General features: G+C 38.0%; 1 protein-coding gene across 4 annotated transcripts in view; it reads left to right on the top strand.

Moving 5' to 3' along the window:
* Positions 1 to 25668, top strand: part of Stau2 (staufen double-stranded RNA binding protein 2) — a 329426-nt gene that overhangs the window by 165516 nt on the left and 138242 nt on the right. For all 4 annotated transcript variants that reach the window (XM_017802151.2, XM_008848890.3, XM_029553988.1 and 1 more), the window contains one exon: positions 1603 to 1663. In XM_017802151.2, the coding sequence (XP_017657640.1) occupies positions 1603 to 1663 (61 nt within the window). The remainder of the gene's footprint in view (positions 1 to 1602; positions 1664 to 25668) is intronic.

Genomic DNA, 25668 nt, shown 5'->3' with positions numbered 1-25668 from the left:
AGAAAAACATTCTTTAGAACTAACATTGACCAAATATTTGCTAGAATTATATTTTCAGTGATAATTTTTTTTTTAAATTCCAGAATTGCTGGGCGTGGTGGCACACGCCTTTAATCCCAGCACTTGGGAGGCAGAGACAGGCAGATCTTTGTGAGTTCAAGGCCAGCCTGTTCTACACAGTGAGTTCCAGGACAGCTGGGGCTACAGGGAGACCCTGTCTCAAAAAGACAAAAAAAATAAAATAAAATTCCAGAATGGAAAGTAGCGTTTTTAATATTCTGATTTTAGGATGGATAAATTTTTTTAGTTACTTCAGTACTCTGATGATAATGATGATGGTGATTGTTTACTACTTGAATAAAAATTACTTATTTTTACTCATTTAAATGGAGCCCATTTTTATATAATATATATTATATATGAAGTTTTCTTGATACCTTATAAACTTAAAAACTTAAGCAGATCAGAGTAGGAAGAGAAATAGAAATAGACACACATGTGGAAAAGGGGCAGGGATACTGTTCACATTAGTTGCTCTTATACTCAGCACCCTGGGGTGAAAAGATACATTCAAAAATCTGGCAGGGATTTTCTTTAAAAAATATTTTTTTATTATGCTTTTGTACATTTCATACAACAGTTCTTAATCAAATTAAAACTCCTCTCCCTCATCCATGCCCCCACTCCCCACACCAGGTCTCATGTATTCTGTCATACATGTTAAGTCCCATCTGTTCAAGCATTTCACCCAAATGTCCTTTGATGCAAGTTCATCCACTGGGGTCTAGTCAGCCTATCTAGAACTCTTAAGGCAGGTCTACTCTTCCTCACCCGGCAGTAATCAGCCTCCAACAGTTCCCAGGCTAGGGCCAGCCTGCTTCCCATTTCCCTTGCTCCACTCTGGGCCTTTGTCTGATTGATTGGCATGGGTCTTGTGCTGGACGCAACCATTGCCACAAATTCACATGAGCAAGCTTCCAGTGGCATGAAAGCCTGTTTCCCTTTGTACATAGAGCACCCCTGGCTCTTACAATCTTTCTGCCCCCTCTTCTACAATGGTCCCTGAGCCCTGGGTGGGTGAAGTTTAATATAGGAGTCCTATCCAGAGACACACACTTGTCAGTCTCCTATTCTTTAAAATTTGTCCAGTTGTGGTCTTCTGTGTGTACCTCATTCTGTTGTATAAGGAAGCTTCGCTGGTGAGAGTTGAGGGATGTGCTAGTATTCTCAGCTCCTGTTCCACTATGTTCTGTGAGCCTTAGTTATAGAGGTTCCATGGTAGATATGTCACTAGGGGTGGGCGTCTCTCAGATGTATATTCTCTATATGTGACCAGTTGTGGAACTCTACAATAGGCTCCATCTGTTGCAAAAAGAAACTTCTTTGATGAGTGGTGTATTGTATCATTGTCTGTAAACAAGAATCCATATTTAGGATAAGAAATTTCATTTGTCTAGAAATATGACAGATATGGTATTCTCTAGGATCTGTGACCTCCTGTGAGGGATTTTTGTCCTTGCTAAAATGGTTAGTCTATAGGGTTTTGTTTCTTCTTCCATATGTCTCTTTCTATATATTTAAACAATTGGTTTAATTTTTCAGACAGGGGAAAGCAAAGGATGGAGTGGTCCAAAGGCTGGATTTCCTGAACCAACAAATAACAGTAAGTTCTCAGTTTTATGTTATCTGTGATTGGTGATCATCACTGGTCTTGACTGGTTCTCTGTAGGCCCTTAATGTGATGCTAAACATTGTGGAAGGTATAAGGGAATGATAATGCTTGCTGTCTTGAAACTGGCAAAGTAACTAGAAAATTCAAACCTCAGCACCTGTATCCTTAAAATAGCTAAACTACTATAGTCTGAGTACCATTTAATATACATGCTGATAATATTTTAAAAGTCATCATTTATTTAAATAACATTCTTATAAATAATCAAAAAGTAGTTATCTAAAAGTTATCTCTCAAATCAATTTTTCACAGTTCTAATTTCTTAGATATAAAACAATTCTTATATAATCATAATGCTTTTTTTGGAACAAAGAACCTTGTGCATGATAGGCAAGTGCTCTACCACTGAGTTATAGCCTCATTCCTTATAATTATGGTATAAATAGAAATATATTATGTTTTTTTCATTTAACATTGCTATAATCATTTTACATTTTATTGAGGCCTTCAGATTTTTAGTGTTAAGGTTATTAAGTTAATATCAGAAATGTAAATATAAAATTTATTGCAGTCTTGTCTGCCTTACAGTCAGACACTTTAAAAAGTCAACTTCATTTTGCCTATTTTCAAATGTACACGATTCAGATATTTTTCATTTTACGTTGGATGTTCTTCACTTATCCCTTGGTGAGGATATTGCTCAGCAGAAAAGTGCTTGCTTAGCATGCTCAAGGCTATAGGTTCAATCCCCAGCACCTCAAAAATAAAAACAAAAAAAACCCTCAGTAATAATAAAATAAAAAGCCACCAAACATTCCACCCAGAAAGCATCTGGTTTGTAACCAAACTTTGGCTTATGAAAATGCTCAATCTTATTTCTAACCTACCTTTTTCTTTGGAAACTGGTGGAGCTTAAATCTGCAAGTTGTCATAATAAGGGTCTATAATCTTTGGTCCTGGCAGCTCATGTTTTGATGATGTATAGTTGCTGCCCGAATTCCCTCTGGGTCTCCTACGCGATCAGATAAACCATATATTTTATGTGAGTTTATTAACTTACAAAGGAATGAGTACCCAGGGCCTAGCCCTGCACTGTGCTTTATCAGACCGTGTCACACCCATAGTCACTGCTAGCATTTGCTCATGCCTCTGGGACCAGCGATCGCCCCATGTCCACAAGAGTCAGTCCATTCTGTCCTTCAGCTGCTGAGCGACTGGCTTTGTGTCCCCCACACCACATGTGCTACCCTCAGCTCGTGGCTTCTGTCCCAAAATGGCTCCCAGAGCCCCTTCGTAGACCACGCTCCACATCAGGCCCCGCTTACTGGAGGAACTAGACACTCCACCCCTTTCCTCTGCCCTTACAATCTTCCTGTCCATCTTCCGCTAAAGTCCCTGAGCCTTGGGAGGGGGTGATAGATGTAGGGCTATCTCTCTTGTATCATGGCGAGATAGTTGCTTCTTGGGCCTCCCCATTAGTCTTTAGGCCATAGCCACTTATATATCTCAGTGGTGTTTCTTCTACTATAAAGACAAATGGAAGGAATTAGACACTTTTAAACAAACATGAATGTAAATACAAATGCCTAGACGATATCCCAGTAGGTGTACTATACTCATTAAACAGTATACTTATGATGGCTTCTCCAGTAGGGCCTGTAGTCTGTCTCAACACAAGCTGTTGGCCTGGTCTATACCACCAGATGTGTGTTTCACCCCTAGGAGTGGGCCTTATCCAATTAGAAATTTGTCAGTTGTACGTGTGTTGGTCGAGCCATTATTGCATTTGCAGGTATTTCTTGGCATGCCCATAGTGTGCAGCACGCAGGGTCCATTGTTGAGTAGAATTATAGGGGATCCTTTCTTCCCCAACCATCTACATCAATATGAAAGTCATCCATCCATTGGCATGGAGGGGTTTTTTGACCTAGTCTCAGTTCCATCTCTTCTTCTCCTGTGCTCACAACATGCAGTGTCCTCAGCAACATGTCCTTACTGACCTTTCTAGTGTACAATCAACATTAATGGCAATAGCCTTGATGAATTGGAGGACCTCTAGGATCTCTCACTGACCAACAGCTCATAAGGGGGCAACCCACCCCTGGTACTGTAGATTTTCTTAACAGTGGTATAGTTTGGGAGCCTCTATCCTCATCTTATCCAACTTACATAAAACTCCCAAGAATCTTACAGCTATAGCTGGCCTTTGCTTCTCCAGGTATCTTTCAAATGGGTTTCACATCTGTAAAACACTCGAAGGAATGTTAACATTCTATATTAAATCACTCATAGACAAGGTCACAAAGCATGGTAAGGTTTTGTCCATTCGTATTAACTGTTTTCTCCACAGATCCTTGTTAGGTACCATAGCATGGATACAAGGCATAAATTTGGTTAGCTCTTTATATTTTTAGTTATCCCTTTGGATTCATTTTGCACTTGGTGGATTTTACATGGGGTCTTTTTGTGTTCTTTTATTCTTGATATACTTATAGGTGTTGGCTCCAGTTGCCTGACCCTGTACTGGGCTAAGGAGGCAGAGGGCTTCTCCTGTCCCTGCTGTACTTGTGGGCTCCCTGAGTCAGACAGGCTCTGGGTCTGCCTCCTGACTGTAGCCATATCTGTCCTCTCCCCATTGACCACACCAGGTTACTGAGGGAGAACTTGGTGGGAAAACCTGCTTCCACCCCTAGTATAGCCTTTATCAGAAGAGAAATACATCTTACTTAATCCTTGGGGATTCCTAACCACCCCTTGTATAGTTTTTATTCTTTGAATGTCCTTTGTAAACTGTTCTTCTGGTTTTAAAACCTTCCAGAAATGCCTTAGTACCAAATTTGGTTTTCTATCAATTTTTTCTCTGGGAATTTGGGCTTGACATAAGTGTTGCCACATTTGTATTCAGGTAACCCAAGTGGACCATTTCTTCGGTCTGGTTTTTTCTATATTTCTTATAGGGTGTTTGTTCTGTTATTTTACAGACATGTTTTACATGCTGGTCAGAATCACTTAGATCTGCCAAAGCCTCTCTCACTTTACAAAGATCCTGTCCCATCAAAGGGCTTAGTAAAGCCATTAAAGCTCCATACCATTCTTGAGGTCCCAGTTGAATTAAGCTTCCTTTCATATCTCTGGTGAACACAGTCTCATCTGGCCCAGTGAACTGGACATCATATATTGCTTTTCTCATACCTAGTTCTCTCAGTAATGCCTGCCCCTCTTTTGTAGTCCTCCATCCCATGCTAATCATGTTAGTCTCCCTTGGTGACAACCATGTATCTTTAATGCCTTCAACTAGCCATCCCATTAAGGACTGCTCCCCACTGCTTTGGCCTAGGTTGAACAGCCTGTATCACAAGGATGGATGGGTGGTTATATAACTTATCTGTGAAGCTTCTAAAGGACTTAGACTGACGTCACTCTCCTATACTCTCACAAGCCACATGGCCAGGGGCTCTCTGCTTGCTTGCTTGTAAGTTTTTCCTAGGTTTTTTTTTTTTTTTTTTTGGTCTTTTTGAGACAGGGTCTCCCTGTAGGCCCAGCTGTCGTGGAATTCACTATGTAGACCAGGCTGGCCTTGAACTCACAGAGATCCACCTGCCTCTGCCTCCTGAGTGCTGGGATTGAAGGCGTGTGCCACTATGCCCAGCTTAGTAACTTCTTTTGAAAGTGTGCTCATAAGAATTGAATTCTTGGTTCATCACAGCTAACCCTTCTTAAGCAATGTTTTAGTGAGAGGAGCAATATTCTTGGGTGACTTTTCTGGAAATAATTTAAATTAATGGACCTGTAGGCCCTTGGACTATGTATTCACAGGGGTGATAAATGTGATGGACTGAGCACATAGCCTGGGGAGGAAAAGTGTAATCTGTTCCAGATTTTTAGAGTTTCTGCTTAATTCCTTTGATGTGTGAATATAATTGTTTGTATTTACTTGGTAATAGAATGTATGAAACACTGAATTGGTTGCAATTTAACACAAAACACTTAGTACACAGCACCTTGTGTAAGCCTGCAACATAAAGCACTCAGCACACAGTACCTGGCATGAGCCTGTAATGAATGTTGGTTTCTCTCTGTACTCTTTCCCCTTCTTTTGTAAAAATGATACATTGTGTACATTGGCCAGAAATTCCATTCTTACACTTTTTTGTTAGATTTTTTTTGCATGCACATCTTGGCATATGTAGAATGCCAAAGAATATATAGTTTATTCGTGAATAGTTAGATTTCGGCACTGGTCATTGTTTAAAGAAAGTGAACAATGTATTTAAATATAGAAGTCAGACAGCTATTAATCTGACACTTTAAATATGAAATCATATTGTAGATGACTTACAAACTATATCATTAAATTGATATTTTGGCTCTTAGTGTTATGCGTTGATTTTATTTTTTATTTATTTTTAAAGATTTATTTATATGTGTGTGCCTGTGTGAGTGAATGCCACATATGTGCTGGTGCCTGTAGTGTTCAGAAGACAGTTACCAGATCCCCTGGATCTGGAGTTACAGGCAGCTGTGAGCTGCCTGATGTGGATGCTCGGGACTCAACTCAGGTCCTCTGCAACAGCAGCAAGTGCTCTTAACCCCTAATTCATCTCTCCTTCCCCTGACTGTATTTTTTTTAACTTACTAAGGAGTACTGGAACTTACTTGCAAGTGTGGGAAGAGATATAAAGAGGCCAGTGAGTTTAAGTGGTCAAGATTGTGTAGGAATGCATATAATTTTCGTTTTAGACATAAAATTAGAAATGATCTATCTAAAGTTTTCTTAAAACTAATTTATTAAGTCTTTAGGACCTTGTCTGGTCTATAAGAATTCAAACGGAGAATTACAACTAAGTATTCCTTTACCCCTTCCCAACACTGAGGGGTGAGAAGGCTGACATAAAGGTTCTTCAGCTGAGCACTAATGGCTCTGACTCAGGTTATTATAGTGATTGAGGACAGCCTAGCTCTGAAAAGAATTAATGATTTCACTTAAGAGCTGGTTCTCACCAGTGAAGCCTCTGACCTGCCTGGAGCCAGCTTAACATATTAGGGAAAAGTTAGTCTCTAATCAGGAATTGTTCACTCAGGTAATGAATCAATTGCCTAAAAATTAATTTAAGTTCAGTTATTATGGTAACATTTTGGTTAACTTCTTTTCTACTTAATAAGTTCATGCTCTATGTGCTTTCTGCCATGTAACTAATAATCATGTTAGCATTCTGCAGAGAGAGGTGTATGTGGAAGAGCCGAAGCTAAGGTTATCAATGCTGACCATCTCATTGACATATCATCTGACTTGAGCAACTCACTTCACATCCTATTATTCATTGTATTCTGCTAAGAGTTAGACATGCCAATGTATAAAGTTGACAATCCTAATTATGTAGTTTTACTAAAAATTATTAGTAGCCCTCAAATAACATCTGAGAAAGTTCCGTTACTTTGCAAAAACAGAGTGGCTCTCTTCACTGTTTTTTTTTTTTCCCTCAAACTCCTCATTACTTCAAAACTATAATTTTGAAGATTAAATTTCTAGCCAACCATTATTTGGATAAACAATGCGAAATTAACTGGGAACGATAATGTACTAAAATTAATAGAGAATATACAATTAGAAAAGAAGAGCAAATTTTCATCTGGCATGCTAGCACCTAACTACAAGTAGACAAAAATGTTAATGTACACGTGCATTTAATTTTTGTAGTGGGAAATTTTTTTTAAGATTACAGTCATAAGAAACTGCTAGCAATTACAACTAAGAAATAGTTTAAATGATTTTACAAGTGATTGTGATTACATAGCCTGGTTCCTCAATTTATTTTCTTGATTTGATTGCTTGCAGCTTTAAAATGTGGACCTAATTTTTCTATGTTCCTCAGGCTTTCTTCATTGTTCCAAAATGTATCAGAAGGTAGACTGTTCAAAGTGTGTTTCTACCCCTTGAATCACTGTCATAATTATGTTGACGTATAAGAGCACATTACTCTGTAATGTGAAGTTTGTGTTAAATTTAGCATAGGACAAATTTATGTTTGGCATACACTTAAAAAGTTAGGTTTTTACAGATGAATGACTAAGAACGTTTTAAAAAGCTCATGCATTTAAAAAATCTGAGATTGGAAAACTTTGTAAAATATTTAGATATAGTTCATTTGATAATATCTTTTTTTGTATTCACATTCCATGTTTCTTATTAATACAGGGTTTTACTTAAAAACAGGTTCATTGTTTTGTAAAAGTGAACTCCAGCTTTGTTTAAAATTGAACTAAGCTCAAAGGTATTCAGTGGTATGTGCTGAATCCACCCACTGAAAGATTATTTGGAGGTATTTTTTTCGCATAAATATTTTTCCACTAACCTTTCAAAAAGCTTTATTTAGCCCCTGCAAAACATGCTGGGTCTTCTTAGTTCATTAGAGATGACCCAGGACAAATACTTTTGAGACAGGATAAAGTTCTTTCTTACTGACATTTTCACCATCTCAGTTGAGTTATGAAAATTCTTCTATCAGTTTTGTGACATGTGCATGTTGTATTAGACATTGTACATCCTGAAGCCAGTAGCTACACTGTCCTGATGATGCCATGTTGGGTGGACTTAACTGCCTCTCATATGCTGTGCATTGCATTTACAGTCTCCCTTCCTTCTTTCCTTCCTCCCTCCTTCCCTAGTTTTATTATTTGAATATACCATTTTACATCTTCCTTTCCAAATTTAAAACTTTTTCTTTACTTTTTCTTTACTCATTGGTTTGGCTAGTACTATCTTAATTTTTTTATATTAAGAATCTCATACATACATGCAGTATATTTTGATCAAATCTACTTCCCCATATTCCCTCCCCTCTCAGTCTTTTCCCTCCCTCTTCCACATTACCCTCTCAATTTTATGTATTCTTTTTTGTTGTTGTTTAATACACTGAGTCCACTTAGTGCAACCAGTGTGTTCATGGGTGTTGGGTCATCTTTAGAGCTTGAGTAGCTTCTCAGGGCTGCACACCTGAAGAAAACCAACTGCCCTTCCCCCAGCAGCCATCATTCATCAATAGTTCCTCAGCTAGGGGAGGGATTTCATGAGCCACTCCCCCACCCATGCTGAGAATTTTACTGTCTTGATCTTGTGCAGGTCTTGTGCATAGAGTCACGGTTGCTGTGAGATCACCTGTGCAATGGCCTGCCATGTCTGGAAAACAATGTACAGCAGCAGTTATTCACTACCTCTGACTCTTAAAATATTTCTGCCATGTGTTCCACCAGGATAACTGAGCCTTGAAAGGAGAGGGTTGTGGTATATATGTCCCATTTAGGGCTGAGCACTCACTCCACAGTTGCTTATTCTCTGCATGTTGACCAGTTGTAAGTCTCTGTGTTAATAACCATCCACTGCAAAATGAAACTTCTTTGATGAAGGTTGAGAGATGCCCTAAGCTATGAGTATAAAGACATATGCTTGAAGTGCTCTTTAATACTCCATTTAGCAGAATAATAGTTATTTTTTAAATATTCTTTTTTTATTTATGTGCATTAGTGTGTTTGTGTGAATGTATGCCACATATATCAGAATGCCAATGGAGGCCAGAAGAGGGTGTCAGATCCTCTGGAGCTGGAGTTATAGGCAGTTGTGAGCTACCTGGTGTGGGTGCTGGGAACTGAACTCATGTTCTCTGGAAAAGCAGTAAATGCTGTAATCACTGAGCCATCTCTCCAGCTTGATGTAGTTGTTATTTTTAAGGAAAAATATAAACAATATAATAATATATTTAACAGTTGTATGTTAGGAAGTATATGATAAAATAAGCCCACCCCAGGGGACGCTAAGCATCCCCAGGATGGTTAGCCTCCCATTGCCTAGTTTTCATTTTCTTCTGCTTGCCTTGCCTCCTTGAGCAGAGGTAACCACTAATTTTTGGATTTTATACATGATTGTCCTGACCCTTTTATTCCTTATATCTTATCAAATCAGTATGAATCCCTAACAGTGCTTGTTTAATTTTGGGATTTTTTTTTGTAACTTTAAAAAATAGCATCATACTGCGTATTGTCTTTTGGAACACCCCCAGACTCCTACTTAATACTGCAATTTAAAAAAAATTTATTTACTTACAGTATTTCATCCACTGTATGAATATTCCAGAATGACTTATCTAGTCTGATACTGGTTCACATTTTCAGAGTTTTTATTGCCATTGTTACCTGAGATGCTTGGGACCAGAATTGTTTTGAGTTCTAGAATTGTTTTTGAGTTCTTTCTTCAGATTTTGAAATACTTACATAAACACTGAGCTATCTTGGAAATTGGACACGAGTGCAAATTCATGTAAGCTTTTTATACATCTTATGCATTTACTTAAAAGGGATTTTATAGTGTGTTTAGTACACCTGCAACACCTATCAGAAAAGATCAGATAAGGAATTTTTGTGACATCCTGTGAGCACTCAATATTTTGGATTTTGGGCTTTCAGATTAGGGCTGTTTGACATATCCACACATTATTACTGTGAACATTTTGAACATGTCTGTCAATGCATATATGGTAAGAATTTCTAGAATACACCAAGGCAGGTATGTATAAGTTTGTATTTGAGAGAAATTTAAAAATGAAAGAAATGGTTTTTTAAAAAAATTCCTGCTTTTGTCCTCTACAGTTTCTATTCCAACTCCTAAGCAAAAAACTTATTGTGGCTTGTTTTCTTATATGTTGTTTTAGAATCTTTTTTATATATATACAAGCAAATGTAAATATGTATTTAATCTTCTAGCTTCCAAGACATTAAAAAAAATAATTTCCACATAGTCACCTCTGCAACTCTTAGACATGGACATGTACCTAGCTGTACCAAGCATGCTGTGCCACACCCATCTAGATCCACTGGGGTGACCCTACCCTCACACAGCCCTTGGAAACTGATGGTTGACTCATAACCTGAAGTTGAGTACACTGCACAGAGAATGATCATCAAATCTCCTCTGACTATGGCAGTTGCATCTTAACTGGTAGTTCACTACTGTAGCCCTTGCAGCATAGGCCACCAAGACTTCCACTGAGATAACCAGTGTTGATTGTAGCTAAAGAAGCTGCATGGACATGACACCCACTTGTACCCTAAGCCAATGCAGCGTATTTCCAACCAACACCCTAGAACATCGCCAACAGAAGGTCTGCTACTATGAAAACTACTCCATAAAAGTAGTCGAGGCAAGTGACATGCACAGATACCACTGTCTGCCCACACAGCATGAAATAAACACGGTAATGTAATGGGTTGCAAAAGACTACAGTAACTCCTAACAGTAAATCCCAAAGAAAAGGTTGTCAGTGAATTATCTGGCAAATAATTCACATGAATGATTGTAAGGAAACTTACTGAGATTTGAAGAGAATACAAACAGACAAATCAGTGAAATTAGTAGGACAATGCATTATGTAAATGAGAAATCAGTAAAGAGAGATCAAGAAGCAGAACCAACCAGAAATCTTGGGGAAAGAAGCAAAGAAAAAGGTGGTGAAGGAGAGTAAGACAACTTTCAGGAATTGCAACATTAAGTGAATAAATATTTATCATATGTGTGAATCCAAAGGAAAGGAAAGGGGGAAAGACTTTGACTTTTAAGAACCTATCCCTATGTTTCAGCAAAATAGTTGTTGAAAACATTTCAGATTTTTAGAAAGATGTAGGCATTCATGTTTCAAAAGCCCAAAAGACCTTGTTCTAGTTAGCTTTCTATTGCTTTGTAAAAACACTGACCAAAAGCAACTTGGGGGAAAATAGGGTTTATTTCACTTTACAGCTCATAGTCCATCATAGAGGGGGAAGTAGTTCAAGGCAGAAACCTGGAGGCAGGAACTGAAGTAGAAACCACAGAGGAGTGATGCTTACTGGCTTGCTCTCTTGGCTTGCTCAGCTACTTATAGGTCTCAGGCTCACTTGCCCAGGGATGGTACCCCTCACATCAGGCTAGACCCTCCGGCAATTAAGAAAATGCCTCACAGACATGACCATAGGGGCCAGTCTGATGGAGGAAATCCCTTGAGGTTCCCTTGTCCCAGGCGACTCTATAGTTTATGTTAAATTGACAAAAACGGACCGACTCCAATAGATTCAATCAGAAAAGCCCCAAGCCAATCAACAAACCAGCAAAAATAACCCCAAAAGAACAGAACAAGGGAATTCTAGGAAAGCATCAAGTCACTTACAAGGAAACACCCATTAGACCAGCAGCAGTCTACTCAAGCATAAACCTTGCAAGCCAGGAAAGAATGGGATGATAGAAAGTACTGAAAACAAGAAGAAAACAACAACCCCAAAGCCAATCAAGAACATACCCAGCAAATATATCCTTCAGAACAAAGGAGAAATAAAGGCTTTCCGAGATGAACAAAACCTGAGGGAATTCATTGCCACTAGACCAACCCTATAAAACATGCATAAGGAAGTCAGAGCATGTACAGAAAGGAAAAAGAAAATAGAATCAAACTATCAGTGCAAAACTCCACCAGCTGTAAAGATTAACAAGAAGAGAAAGAAAAGGATAGAACCATCAGAAAAAATTAACAGAATAATCATTGTCCTTATTTGTCAGTAATAGCATTTAATATAAACAGATTAAATTGCCCCTTAAAGAGTATAAACTGGGCCGGGTGCGGTGGTGCACGCCTTTGATCCCAGCACTCGGGAGGCAGAGGAAGGTGGACCTTTGTGTGTTCAAGGCCAGCCTGGTCTACATAGTGAGTTCCAGGACAACTGGGGCTACAGGGAGACCTTGTCTCAAAAAGAACCCCCCCCCTCCAAAAAGAGTATAAACTGGCTAAATAGGTAACATAAACAGAACCAAAACTAGACCTAAAAATATGCTGCCTAAAAGGAATTCATTCACCAGTAAAGACACATAGTCTAAAAGGAAAAGAATGGTAAAAGATACACTCTGTGTCTGAAAATCAAACATGAGTAAGAGTAGCTCTACTAATATCAAGGAAGATAGATTTTAAATTAAAACCTGTAAAACAAGACAAGATATCTATATAATGATTAAAGAAGCAATTCAAGAGGAAATAACAATTGTAAATATATATATACTCCCAGTGCTGGAACAACCATTGTATAAAACAAACATTACACCTAAAAAGAGAGCTATACTCTAATGTAGTAGTAATTGGCAGTTTGGTTCCACTTTTTTTAATGAACAGATCATCCAGACAAAAGAACCAATAAAGAAACATCAGAGTTAAACTGTACACCATAGCACAGATGAATGTAACAGATAGTTGTGCAACATTTCATCCAGCAGCTGCAGTTACACATCTTCTCATCTGCTCAAGGAGCATTCTCCAGGATCAACAGTATGTCAGGTTATAAAACAACTCTCAAATGAAGAAGAAACAAACAACAAAAATAGCATGTATCTTCTATGAACACGGTGAACAAAATTAGAAATCACTAAGATGAGTACTAGAAATTGTGTAAGTATATGGGGTCTTAGACAGTATTCACTAACTACTAATTTTCAGTGACACCATCAAAAAGGAAATGTATTGATTGAAACAAAAGATAATGAAAACACAGCATACCAAGACCTATGAGATGCAGCAAAAGCAGAACTATAAAGGAAGCTTATCAGTGATAAGTGCTTACAGAAACAAATGAAATAGAAACTTAAAGGAAAAACGGGGCTGCAGAGATGGCTCAGTGGTTAAGAAGACTGACTGTTCTTGCAGAAGGCCTGAGTTTGGTTCCCATCACCCATGTGGTAGCTAACAACTGTCTGTAACTCCAGTTCGAGGGACTCCTAACACCCTCTTCTAGCCACTGTAGATATTGATGCACATGCAAAAAAATTACTCATACACATAAAATAAAAATAAATACAAAGGATCAGTGAAATGAAGAGCTTTTTTTTTTTTTAAAGAAAAGGTAAAATTGATAGACCTTTAGCTAGACATTTCAAGAAAAAGGGAAAAATCAGGGGTGAAAAAACCCTACAGCTGATACCACAGAAATACAGAGAATCACTATAGACAATTATGAACTAACAAAATAGAAGACCTAGAAGAAACAGATAACTTTTTAGACATAAAACCTATCAAAATTGAGCCATGAGAGATGGAATATCTGAACAGAACAATAAGTAGTGATGTTGCTAGTAATAAGTTTTGCAAGAATTCTGGGTAGATAGTTCAGAGAGTGCTTACCTAGCGTTTACTAAGCCCTAGGTTCAAGTGCTAATACTACCAGCACCAAAACAAACAAAAACAATCAGTTTCTTAAGATAAACTCCCAAACCAAATTACTTCACGGCTCAATTTTACCAGATGTTTAAAGGAGGACTATTGTTAGTTTTCTCAGACTATCCCAAAATACTGAAAGGGAGAATATTCTTCCAAATCCAGTACTATTGCAGGGTATAAAATATAAAGAATAGTACTGAATTTGGACAAAATAGAAATAAACACCTGTAGCTTCTTTTATATACCAGTCATAAAATTGCTGAGTAAGAACTCAAGAAAGTGCATCAAACAAAACTACAAACAAGTAGCCTGGAGTGTTGACTCAGCGGTTAAGAGCATTTGCCATTCTTGCAGAAGACTCAGATTCAGTTTCCAGCACCCACATGGCATCTGTAACTCCAATGTCAAGGGTTCTAATGTCCCCTTTTGGCCTTCTTGGGCAATGCATGCATATGGCGCATATACATACACTGCAGGCAAAACACTCATACACATAAAATAAAAAATAAATCTTTAAAAAAAGTTACAAACAAAACAACCCAAGGAGAAGTTTAAGAAAATCAGTTGTTTCTACAGTGAAAATTTCAGAACAGTGATGAAAGAAATTGTAGGACACGGATAACAAAAACGGAAAGATACCCTCCCTACATTCATGAATTGGAAGAATTTATATTGTTAAAAAGTCATACTACAGCTTTTGCATCTGGCAGTAGCTATCAGTTAGTTGAGATGAGATGGGTGCATACAAGGATATCCAGAAGCCCTGGAGGAAAAAGCAGTCTGACGTGATACTCTTTCTTCTGAGGGTCTGCTGCTCCACTGGGCTCTCCACCCAATTCAGCAGGATAAAGCATGCAGGCCAATCAAGGTTATGTCATACACAGGGTTCTTGTGGGCCATGGCAGTTGCAAGCATCCAATTTCTAAGGGGGTAACTTCATGGCAAGCCTGTTCATCATGGTGCCTGAAGCCTTCAGATTGTTCCTGAGGAGAGAGCTGAATGCCACTATGGAATTTTTTTTAACTTAAAAAAATTATTGAGAATTTCATACATGCGTATGTGATGTTTTAATCCAATCCATGCCCACTCCCTCCCCTCCAACTCATATCTCCCCATCACTTTTTCCTGACAACTTCGTGTACTTTTTCTTTCTTTCTTTTTTTTAAATGGGGCTTTTTGCTACTCTAACATTTCCCCCTCTGAAGAGGTAACTCTAACCCCTAAAATGTTAAAAGTATTTGGGAGCTATTATCTAAACCACTATGGGACTTTTGAGAGTCCTGAATTCTTAGTGAGCTGGTGAAGATTCCATATATAAATAGAGGTTTTTCTCATTGATCCATTCTATAAAACTAATCACAAGAAATCCTGACACCCAGTGCATCAACAAACCTGTCCAAAACATGGGGAGTTGTATGGGCTGACACTTACAGAGACAGGGGTCGTGCCCTTGGAAAGAGCCACAAGCTCCACCATACTGTTGGTTGTTCTCTCTCAGCAGCTTGGAGAAGGCCCAACCCTTCTAGTCTCTACCATTACCACTAAAGTGAGTAATAGTTGTAAAAGTCATACCCAATAAACAATTTAGGACAGTCCAAAAAAAGTCATACTACATATTCAGTGCAATTTCTTTGGAAATGCCAACCAATGATAATTCTTCACAAAAAGTAGAAAAATTACTCATAAGGTATAGGGAACCAGAAAAGTCTCCACGAGCAACCCTGAGCCAAAAGAACAATACCTGTCTTCACACATACCACAAAGCTATAGTAACCCAAACACATGGAAATGGCATAAAAAAAAAAAAAACAACAAACCGACATATAGTCGAGTGGACTCAGAATAAGTCCATGTATTTATGATAGTTTGAATTTTGACAAAGAGCAAGAATATACAGTGGAGAAAAGAGTCTCTTCAGTTAAAGACACTGGGCAAAACTGTCTTTAGCATTTGTATGCAGGAGAGTGCAAATGGACTGCTATCTCCCAACCATGAGCAAGTAAACTCAAAATGAGTCAGACTTAACTATAAGATCCAAGTCTGTGAAACTGCTAGAAGAAAATATAGGGGAAATGCAATAGGCCACAGGTCTGGGCAAAACTTTGAACCTTAAAAACATGGGCAACAAAGCAAAATGACAGATGAAAACAAAAAGTCTTTTGCAGTAAAAGAGACAATGTGAATAACGGGAGGACATATTTGCAAACTAATTCTCTAGGGAGGGATTAGAAAACATATAAGAAAGTCAAGCCAAGTATGGTGGTGCACTCCTGTAATCCCAGCATTTGGGAGGTTGAGGCAGGAGGTTTGCTAAAGGTTGAAAGATAGCTTATTCTATGTAGTATCAACAGCCAGAGTTGCAAACAAAACAAAGCAAATAGCCCAAGTAATCCAACTTTACATGGGCAGGTGATCTGGAAGAATTCCCCCGAAGTCTGTATACAAATTGCCATCAAGCATATTAAAAATACAAATATATCATCAATCATGAGGGAAATGCAAATCAAAAACTACAACTTGTTGGGCTGGGGTGATGGCTCATCAGTTAAAGTGCTTGCTGCACAAGCAAGAGTACTGGAATTTGGATCCCCAGAGCCCACACAAATGCGTGGTGGGCATGGTAGCCCACCTGTAATTCTAGCCTTAGGAGGCCAAGAGACAAGGATCCCTGAGGCAAGCTTGCTGGGGAGACTGGCCTCATCAGGGAACTCTGGGTTTGAGACACCTTGCTTCAAAGAATAAGATTGTTGGAGAAAGATTCTCAACATTAGCCTTAGGCCTCCACATGTGTGTACACATGTACCCATATACACTACATGTGAACCCCTACACATGCAAACTCTGATCCATGCACTCATACCATACACATATACACATAAAAAGAAGGGAAAAAATGACATGATATTACCTCATACCATTTAAATGGCTATTCTCTCTTTCTCCCCCCCCCCCACATTTCTGTAGGATGAATGCATGTTGGGGGGGGGAGAAGTCTAGGTTGGGTGACTTCCACTATTGCCCTCCACCTTATTTTTGAGGCAGGGTCTCTTAACTCTCTGAACTGGAGCTCAGTGATTGTCTAGGTTGACTGGAAGTGACTTCCAAGTATCTGCCTGTCTCCACTTCTCCAGCACTGGGGTTACTGGTGGGAGCTGCTGTACCCAGTCTTTTATTTGTGTGCTAGGGACTCTCAGGTGTATATACTTGTGTGGCAAACACCTTGATTCCTACCCCCGTAAAATAGGAGTATAAATTGATAAAGTCATTATAGAAAACAATATGGAGATTCCTCAAAAAACTATAAATAAATCCTAGCACTTGGGAGGCAAGTGCTTGGGAGGTGGGTCTCTGTGAGTGTAAGCCAGCTTGGTTTGCATAACGAGTTCCAGGCTACCCAAGGCTACATAGTGAGATCTTCTCTCAACAAATAAACAAACAGAAAACTAGATAGCAATCTCATTACAGGGTATATACCCAAAGGCATTGGAATCAGTAAGTTTAAGAGACATTTTGCACTCAAAGGTTTATTAGAGCATTGCTCACAGTATCCAAGGTATGGATTCAACCTAGGTGTCCACTGGCAGATGAGTAGCTAATAAAATGAGGTATTTGTCTGTATAATGAAGTATTTTTCTTAAAGACTTATTTATTTTTATTTTATATGTATGAATGTTTTGCGTGCATGCATGTACATGTACTACATACATGCCTAGTGCCCTTGGAGGCCAGAAGAGGCACCAGATTTTCTGGAACTGTAGTTACAGACAGTTATGAGGTGCTGTGTGGGTGCTAGCAATTGAACCTGGGTCCTCTGCAAGAGCAGCAAGTGCTCTTAACTGCTGAGCCCACAATGAAGTATTATTAAGCCTCCAAACTGAAGCTCTGTCATATGCAGCAACATAGATTGAACTGGAGAACATTATGTTGTGTGATGTAAGACAGGCACAGAAAGACAAGTATAACATACTCACAATTACATGTGGAAGTTAAAAAGTGACTTCATTGATAAATGGACCACAATTCATTGGTTCACTTACCTTTGTCTACACTGACTTTTATTGAAAAAATATACTTATATTACTAAGCAAATACCTTGATGCCTAACTGGAACATTGATAATATTGGTCTAAAATTTTGTATTTAAAATTTCTGGCTTACAATATCCAGTAGTTTAGATTTCAAAATTTGTAATAATAAATTTATCTTAAGAGAAATTTGTCTGGGGGCTAAAGAGATGGCTCAGAACACAGACTGCTCTTACAGAGGACCCAGGTTTGATTCCCAGCACCCACCGTAACTCCAGTTCCAGGAATCCAATGCCTCCTTCTGACCTCCTCAGGCATTGCCCAACATGGGTGCACTTACACACATGCACTCAAACATATAAAATAAAAATAATATTTTTTAAAAAAGAAATTAATCTGTATATTTTAGAAATAAACATCAAGAAAGTGTTTCTTTTTAAGTTGATCTCAAAAAATAATAGAATGGTGGTTATCAGAACCTGGAAAGGGTGGGAGAGAGGGAGGGGCAGAGACAGATGGTTAATGAGTCCAATGGAATAAGTCCTGATGCTCTGTAACACAGTGAAATAACTGGTTGACAAGAATTCAGTGTTCCACAGGAGCTGGTAGAAAGGATTTTGAATGCATCCAACACACAGAAATAATAGTCTAAGGTAACATTATCAGGTCACCCTGGTCTCATCTCATACATTGTATACCTGTACTGAGATAGCTCACTGTGCCCCGATATGTATAGTTATGGTGTTACAATTAAAATGAAAATAGTACTTTCCTTTTGGGTGTTTAAGTCCATGTAGTTGGTCTAGATAAACCAATTTAAGGGACTCCCGGATAGTAACCCAGCATAGAACTGGGAAAATGAACAGCAGACCCCAATCTTATCCAAAGGAGTATTGACAACTGATTACTGCTCGATGAGGAACAGCTGACCCTCCTAAAACAAAGACCTCTAGATAGGCTGACTAGATTCACTAGAAGGGCAAGTAGTGGGGAATGGCTGGGGTGCCGACAACCCAGCAGACAGTAGCAGGGATATCAGAGTATAAGGGCTCTAGTGGGAGGAGGGAGGTTATGGGAGGGTGCTATCTGGGAAGTGGGTGAAATAAATAAATAAATAAATAAATATTCTTCAAAGCATAAAAATTTATTCCTTAATAATTAGTAGATGTGAAAAACATTACCATTGAAATCTACCTGATGACTCTGTATACGTGCTCAGATGCCAAGGAGCTCAGAAAATAACTGACTGTGACTAGTAATAATCAGATATATAGAGATTAGAAACACATGTGCATTGTAGTGTCAATTGTGTTAAAAATGAATTTTTCTGTATGAAACTGTATTTTAATACTTAAATGGCGATCTTTTCAACTGTAAACCTAAAAATTTACAGCCAATTTTGAAAGAGATGCATCTTAGCTCTGGAAATTGTTATTGAAAATGTCAATGCTGTTGTAATGAAATGCTTCTTCTAATTATAAGGTTATTAAATAAATAATTTAAATAAATAAAATGAAAATAGTATATACACATACTTTTAATTTTGATAGATGTTGCCATATTAGTGCAAATAGATACTTACAAATTTGTATTCCTGGCTACCAACAGTAATCAGACTTCTGCTTCCCTCAACCTCCTCATACTTAACCAAACTTGATTTTTGCCAATCTGAAGCTTGAAATGGGGTATTTCATGTAGTTTATCTTTTATTTTTGAGAGTGAGACCTCCATACCTCCCACATTGAATAGGAAATTGTGGGAAAACATGTAAAAAGATGGAACATGTTATTAGAAAAAAAGAATGGAATCTATTATTTTTTTTACTTAAAAACCACATTTTACAGTCTCAGGTGTTGGTGGTGTTCAGTATTTGAACAAATGAGAAAAATACAAGGTGCTTTCATTTCCTTGCTACATCGATGATCTTCTAAGTATTTTATGATTATAAAAATGAGCTTCCAGGGGCTGGAGAGATGGCTCAGCGGTTAAGAGCACTGACTGCTCTTGCAGAGGACCTGGGTTCGATTCCCAGCACCCACATGGCGGCTACGAACTGTCCTTAACTCCAGTTCAAGGGGAATCCGAAGCCCTCTTCTGACCTCCGTGGCATTGCATGACATGGGTGCACTCACATACATCCAGGCAGTACATGCATACACATAAAATAAAAATAATGAAAAAAAATTTTTAAATGAGCTTCCTGCAAACTTGTTTTAAATAAAATATTAGGAATTTAGACTTGACCTGTACCTCTATACCCATAATTCTCAGCTTGGTGTTACTGAACTCAATACAATAGTGCATGCATTCTTAGTGTGTCACTAACCTCAGAGAAGTAATGCAAAAAAATAAAATAAAAATACATTTATTTTTACTGGATTTCTTTGCTTGGGCTAGAAATCATCTCAGTCTATTTATCAGGATGTTTTGATTCTTGGGATGACAGTTTTGGGAATTTTCTTTCTGTTTTTTTTGAGACAAGACTCATTTTTACCCTCAGGCTAGCCTGGAACTAACTGGCTAGCCCAGGGTGGCCTTGAACTCATGACAGTGCTCCTGTGTCAGCCTCCCAAGTGCTGGGATTATAGGTGTGAGCCATCATGCCTGGCTCATACATCATTTCTTTTTTGAAAAAGTACTTTATTATTTTTATGTATATGAGTGCATTGCCTGCATGGACGTAAGTGTACCCGTATCATGCCATGTCTGTGGAGGTCAGAAGAGGGTGTTGGATTCCCCTGGAACTGGAGTTATGGATGACTGTTAGCCATCATATGGGTGCTGGAACCCAGGTCCTCTGCAAGAGCAGCTGGTGTTCTTAACCGCTGAGCTATCTCTCCAGACCCCCTGATACTCATTTCTATTAAATACAGTCTCTCTGAAAGACAGATTCTTGCAACATGGTATACATAGCAGTGGAACAACACCAGGAGTTTTGAGCGTGAAAGGTTTGGAGAATGTCCAGCTTCTCATTGTACAAACAGGAAAACTGAGCCTTGCGTAGCTTTATAACGTGTCTAGAGGCTTCCAGAAGGTAGTAAAGACCATGTCTAATGATCCCAGGGTCTTTGCATTTGCTACTAGATGACATTTATTTCCAGATATACTACATGCTGATGATTGAGCAAAAACTGGTAATGTTTTAAAGAAATTCCACTAAACTTAGGTATTCATATTTTGAAAGAATGTTTTATATATCATGTACCAGAATCTTTTTTAAAAAACCACTTAGGATGTTTTATAACATGGGAAATGTCCAAACTATTGTTTCAGATACCACATTTAAATTTGGGTGGGTCATGTAAAAGCACTAAATATCTCAGAAACTATGTGAAATGTTTGTTTTAACTATTGTTACATCAGTGGAACAGATATCTGCATTACTTGATTTTTCTTAAGGTTTAAAAAACTTCAGTAATAGTCCGTTTTCAGAAACACTCAACGGGCTTTTAGGGTGATGTTATTTAAGTCTATTTTTTATTCCAAGCTTTCTGGTTTGTGTTAAGATGATTCATAAACTATTAGAACTGAAATACATTCCAGTTTCTCTAGTCTGTTTCATTTTACAAATGAAGAAATCGGGATAAAGAGAGCATCTGCTTCTCCAAGTCAAGCCCAGATTACTGGGCTCCAATCTAGCTCATTTACTTTGGTGATACTATTTTCTTTATTTTGACTTTGGCATCTTTTGTGCTAACACTGACTGTTAGACTTTTTCTTAACCACTACCCTTTTAATAAACTTTTTAGTGGACAGTATATTCTCATTTATCAAAAGTACATTTATGCAGCAGATCTGTATAACTTTTTCACTTTGTGAATTGAAACTCCATTCCACTGACCAAGAACTTCTACTACTTCTCTCTAGCCTCCAGCCCGCACTGTTCTACTTTGCTTTTATGGATTTATCTAATTCAGATAGCTTCTATAGGTGGGATCATACACTATTTAACCTTTTGTGACAGACTTATTTTACTTAATATAATGCCCTCCAAGTTCATTATCATAGCATGTGGCACTGTTTCTTTAAGAAGGATGGTGAATACTGCAGAATTCCACACTGGTCAGATACAGAGAGTGTGTGTCTGAGAGGTGGCCAGTACTAGGTGATACATCTACATCTGAACCTCTTCAGGTCTTGTGATCAAGTTTTTAATACATTTACATTGTTTTTTATGTGTTTGGGTGACCAGCCCCCTTCTCACCAGTGTGTATGGAGTGACTTTGTATAGGGGAAGACCACCAGCAGTCAATCTGAATAAGATTTGACGGGGATTCTGAAACCTTGATCGATGAGATTGTGACTACTCATGCCCTGTTTATGCAATTTTTTAAATTAGAAAAGTGTACCAATTTCTTTTGCAGGAGCTTAGACTCTCTTGCTCTTCTTGGTATACCTGTAGCTTTGGAGAGTCTATAGTTTTACTGAAGCTAGCAACTCCACTTTTACCCATCCTCCATGGCAAAACAGATGTCCAAGGTATGCTTACTCCTCACCAGTGCCCAGATGAACTTCTGATTCATTACCTCAGGCAGTCCTTCAGAGACCAGCTTGTGTATAATTCATTCCTTGAGGAAGAAGCCTCAAGTTGTGTGTCAGCTCAAGCCGCTGAACTGCACCACAGCAAATGCATCCTGCTCACCTGCCTCCAGTTTTCCAAATTATGCCAGTTCTGTGTTTGCTTCAAGTGAGATTAAAAACCAAAAACCCTGGTTATTTGCACAGCTCTTTAAAGATCCAGAATGTTGTATGCACACTCCATTCCTTACCCAAGAGAGTTGTGATCTGAAATATTCTGTCCTGGAACTGTGCCAACTTGGGGGTAAACTGAAATTGTTCTTTCTACCTGTTTCATTGTGTCTATTCTTGGTTTTATGTTCACTTTCTATTTTGCAACTAGATTCTGGAATTCTTTTAGTGTTTTAATCTAAGTATCATTTTTAAGTTGGTCTTTAGGACTTCATGTTCTGTTATCTTATGTCACCCAAACTTCTTTTTTCTGAAACTTTTTATTTTGAGATCATTGTAGATTCTCATACAATTACAAAAATAAATGCAAAGATATTATGTGTATACCACCTTGTTTACTTCAAACTTTTCATAAAACTATATAGTAGATAATATTGCAATGAAAATATTGATGCAGAAAAAGTATAGGATAGTTCCATCACCACAAAGACCATTTATATTGTCCTGTTATGACCATATTGTCTCTCCTATCCCAATCTATAATTTTATCATTCTATGAATGTTGTTAAAACGGGGGTTGGGCCTCTCCAAGGCTCAGGGACGTTTGTGGAAGAGTTTGGTGGAATGAATGTAAGAGCCTGAGGAAGGAGAGGAATGCTAACTGGAAGTGTCCTTCAACCATTATGCCAGCAAGCTCGATGGGGGAGTCAGTTACCCCTCCCACCCAATCAGTCAACCTTAGCTGCATGTGGGGGAGGGGCTTAGGATATATAAGCCAAGATGGCACGAGGTACCTCTCTGGCCATTTTGTGTGCCTGTTGGGAAGTCACAATATCTATATTTGAGTGTGGATTTTCCACACTCTTCTGTAAATAAATAAACCCCACCCTATGCTTTGTTAGCAAGCCCAACAAACTTGTTAGGATTTTCCAAAAAACCCAAAAACAATCAATCAATCAAACAAACAAACAAACGAAAAAACAGAGCTAATGGAAACTGTCATTATTCCAAAGTTGACCCCACGTTGGCAAATCCTTTGGTCTTTGATTTCTTATTCCTGTTCCCTGCCCCCTGCCCAGCCCTTAAACTTCATTGTATATATATTTTTATGTAACCTGCTTCAAGTTATTTCTGGGAAAAGTGTTAAAAATTGCCTCTCTTTGGAATAATAGGAAAAAAAATTTAAATGTGGATTTGGAATATAGCTTACTGTTAGAATGCTAGAATAGCATGCATAAGGCACCAGGTTCAATCCTCAGGACTGCAAAAAGTACAAACAAAAGCCACCAAGCCAAAATTGAGGAAAAAAAAAAAAAGAGTAAAGTCAGTGTTAGTTTAATCAAGCAGAATCGGGAAAGCCATAAATGGCTTTAAAGAATAAAAATACAGTGTGTAATTTTTTGACTTTTTTTTTCACTTAAATAATTCTCTAGAGATTCGTCCATGTTTCTTTGTATGTCCGTAGTCTTTTTTTTTTTTTTTTTTTTAAGTGCTGTTCTTTAGTTTAGGATAGCCTAACCATTTACCCATTGAAGGATATCAGATTGTTTTCAGTTTTTTATTATTACCAATAAAATGGCTTTGCTAATATTCATGTGCAGATTTGTATGTGATGTAAACTCTCATTTCTGTGTGGTGGATACATACCTAAGAGTACAGTCACTAGGTTGTATGGTAGTTGAATTTCATAGAAACCGTCAGACTTTCTGGTGTACCACTTTTCATGCCTTCCAACAGGATAAGTGATCCAGTTTTTCCTGCATGCCCAACAGCATTTGGCGTTACTTTAGCTGGCGTGTTTTTAGTTTAGCCATTTTAATAACTGCGTAGTGATGTCTCATTGTTTTAGGCTTGCATTTCTCTAGTGGCTACATCTTATGATATAAGAATCTTCTCATATACTCAACTGTGTTTTCTCTTTGGTGATATGTCTATCTTCTGCCCTTTCTCTATTTGGATTCCCTGTGTTTTTCTGTTGAGGCTTCAAGGTTCTTAGTAAAATATTGATACTAATTTTTTGACTGGAGATATGGTTTGCAAGTATTGCTTCTTAGTCTACAGCTTACATTTTCATTCTCTTTGTGTGGGTCTTTTGCACAGAAGAAATTAATCTTATCAACTTCTATTAGTTTTTCTTTTTATAGATTTTGGTAATGTCAAGTCTGAGAACTCTTTTTCTAGCCCTAGGTCTCAAAGAGTTTTATGCTGTCTTTTAAATTTTCCTAATTTTGTACTGAGGTCCATTTTGAGATTTTTGTTTAAATGCAAGACTTAGAGATTCGATATGGTTTTGCGTCTGCCTCTTGTGTGTCTTCTGGAATGACTTCCATTTACACTTTGGTAAAGAGTCATGGGTATGTTTCTGTAGCTTTAGTCTGGCTTCTCTGTTCTTTAGCATTAATCTGTGTGTTTATTCCTTTGCTAATACCAGTTTTGATTATTATAGTGATGTAAGTTTAAATTGAGTAACCCGCCCTCCCACTTTATTCTTCTTGCAAAGTATTTAGGCATTCTACTTTCTTTGTTTTTCAAAATAAATTTTAAAATCATCTTTTTTTCTATCTGTTATTGAGAATTTTCTAGGAATTGCATTAAACCTGTGTATTAATTTGGAGAGTATTGGCATCTCTTTCTGTTGGCTCTGTTTATCCTCTCCCGTGTTTGTTGCAGTTTTATGTTTCTTTGCATGTTCCAAAATGTTGTGTTGGAAACTGGGTATTCTAGGTAATGTAACAGTTCTGAATACCAATTACTTCCTTCTCCTGAGCTTAACTTTTGTTGCTATTTGTTTGTTCATTTAATTAATGACTTGGCTGAACTATTTCTGTGAAGTCTGTATCTCTTATAGCCTGAAGCCTGTAATGTTGCTCCTCAGAGGACAAATTCTTGATCATGTGTGCTGTTACCTAGGATAATAGTGGATTTGTTAGGGCTCTTTAACTGTTTCTTTCTGCTTTTTGTTAGTCTTTCTGCCTCTGTTAGTGTCTCATAGAGCTGTTTGTCTTTATTAGTTTCTTATGGAATAGGGGTGTGTGTGTGTGTGTGTGTGTGTGTGTGTGTGTAC

This window comes from Nannospalax galili, unplaced genomic scaffold (genome assembly GCF_000622305.1).
Source record: "Nannospalax galili isolate Female #2095 unplaced genomic scaffold, S.galili_v1.0 scaffold102, whole genome shotgun sequence".
Taxonomy (NCBI): domain Eukaryota; kingdom Metazoa; phylum Chordata; class Mammalia; order Rodentia; family Spalacidae; genus Nannospalax; species Nannospalax galili.
The sequence above is the reverse complement of the archived record's forward strand: the minus strand, read 5'-3'. Positions and strand labels throughout refer to the sequence as shown.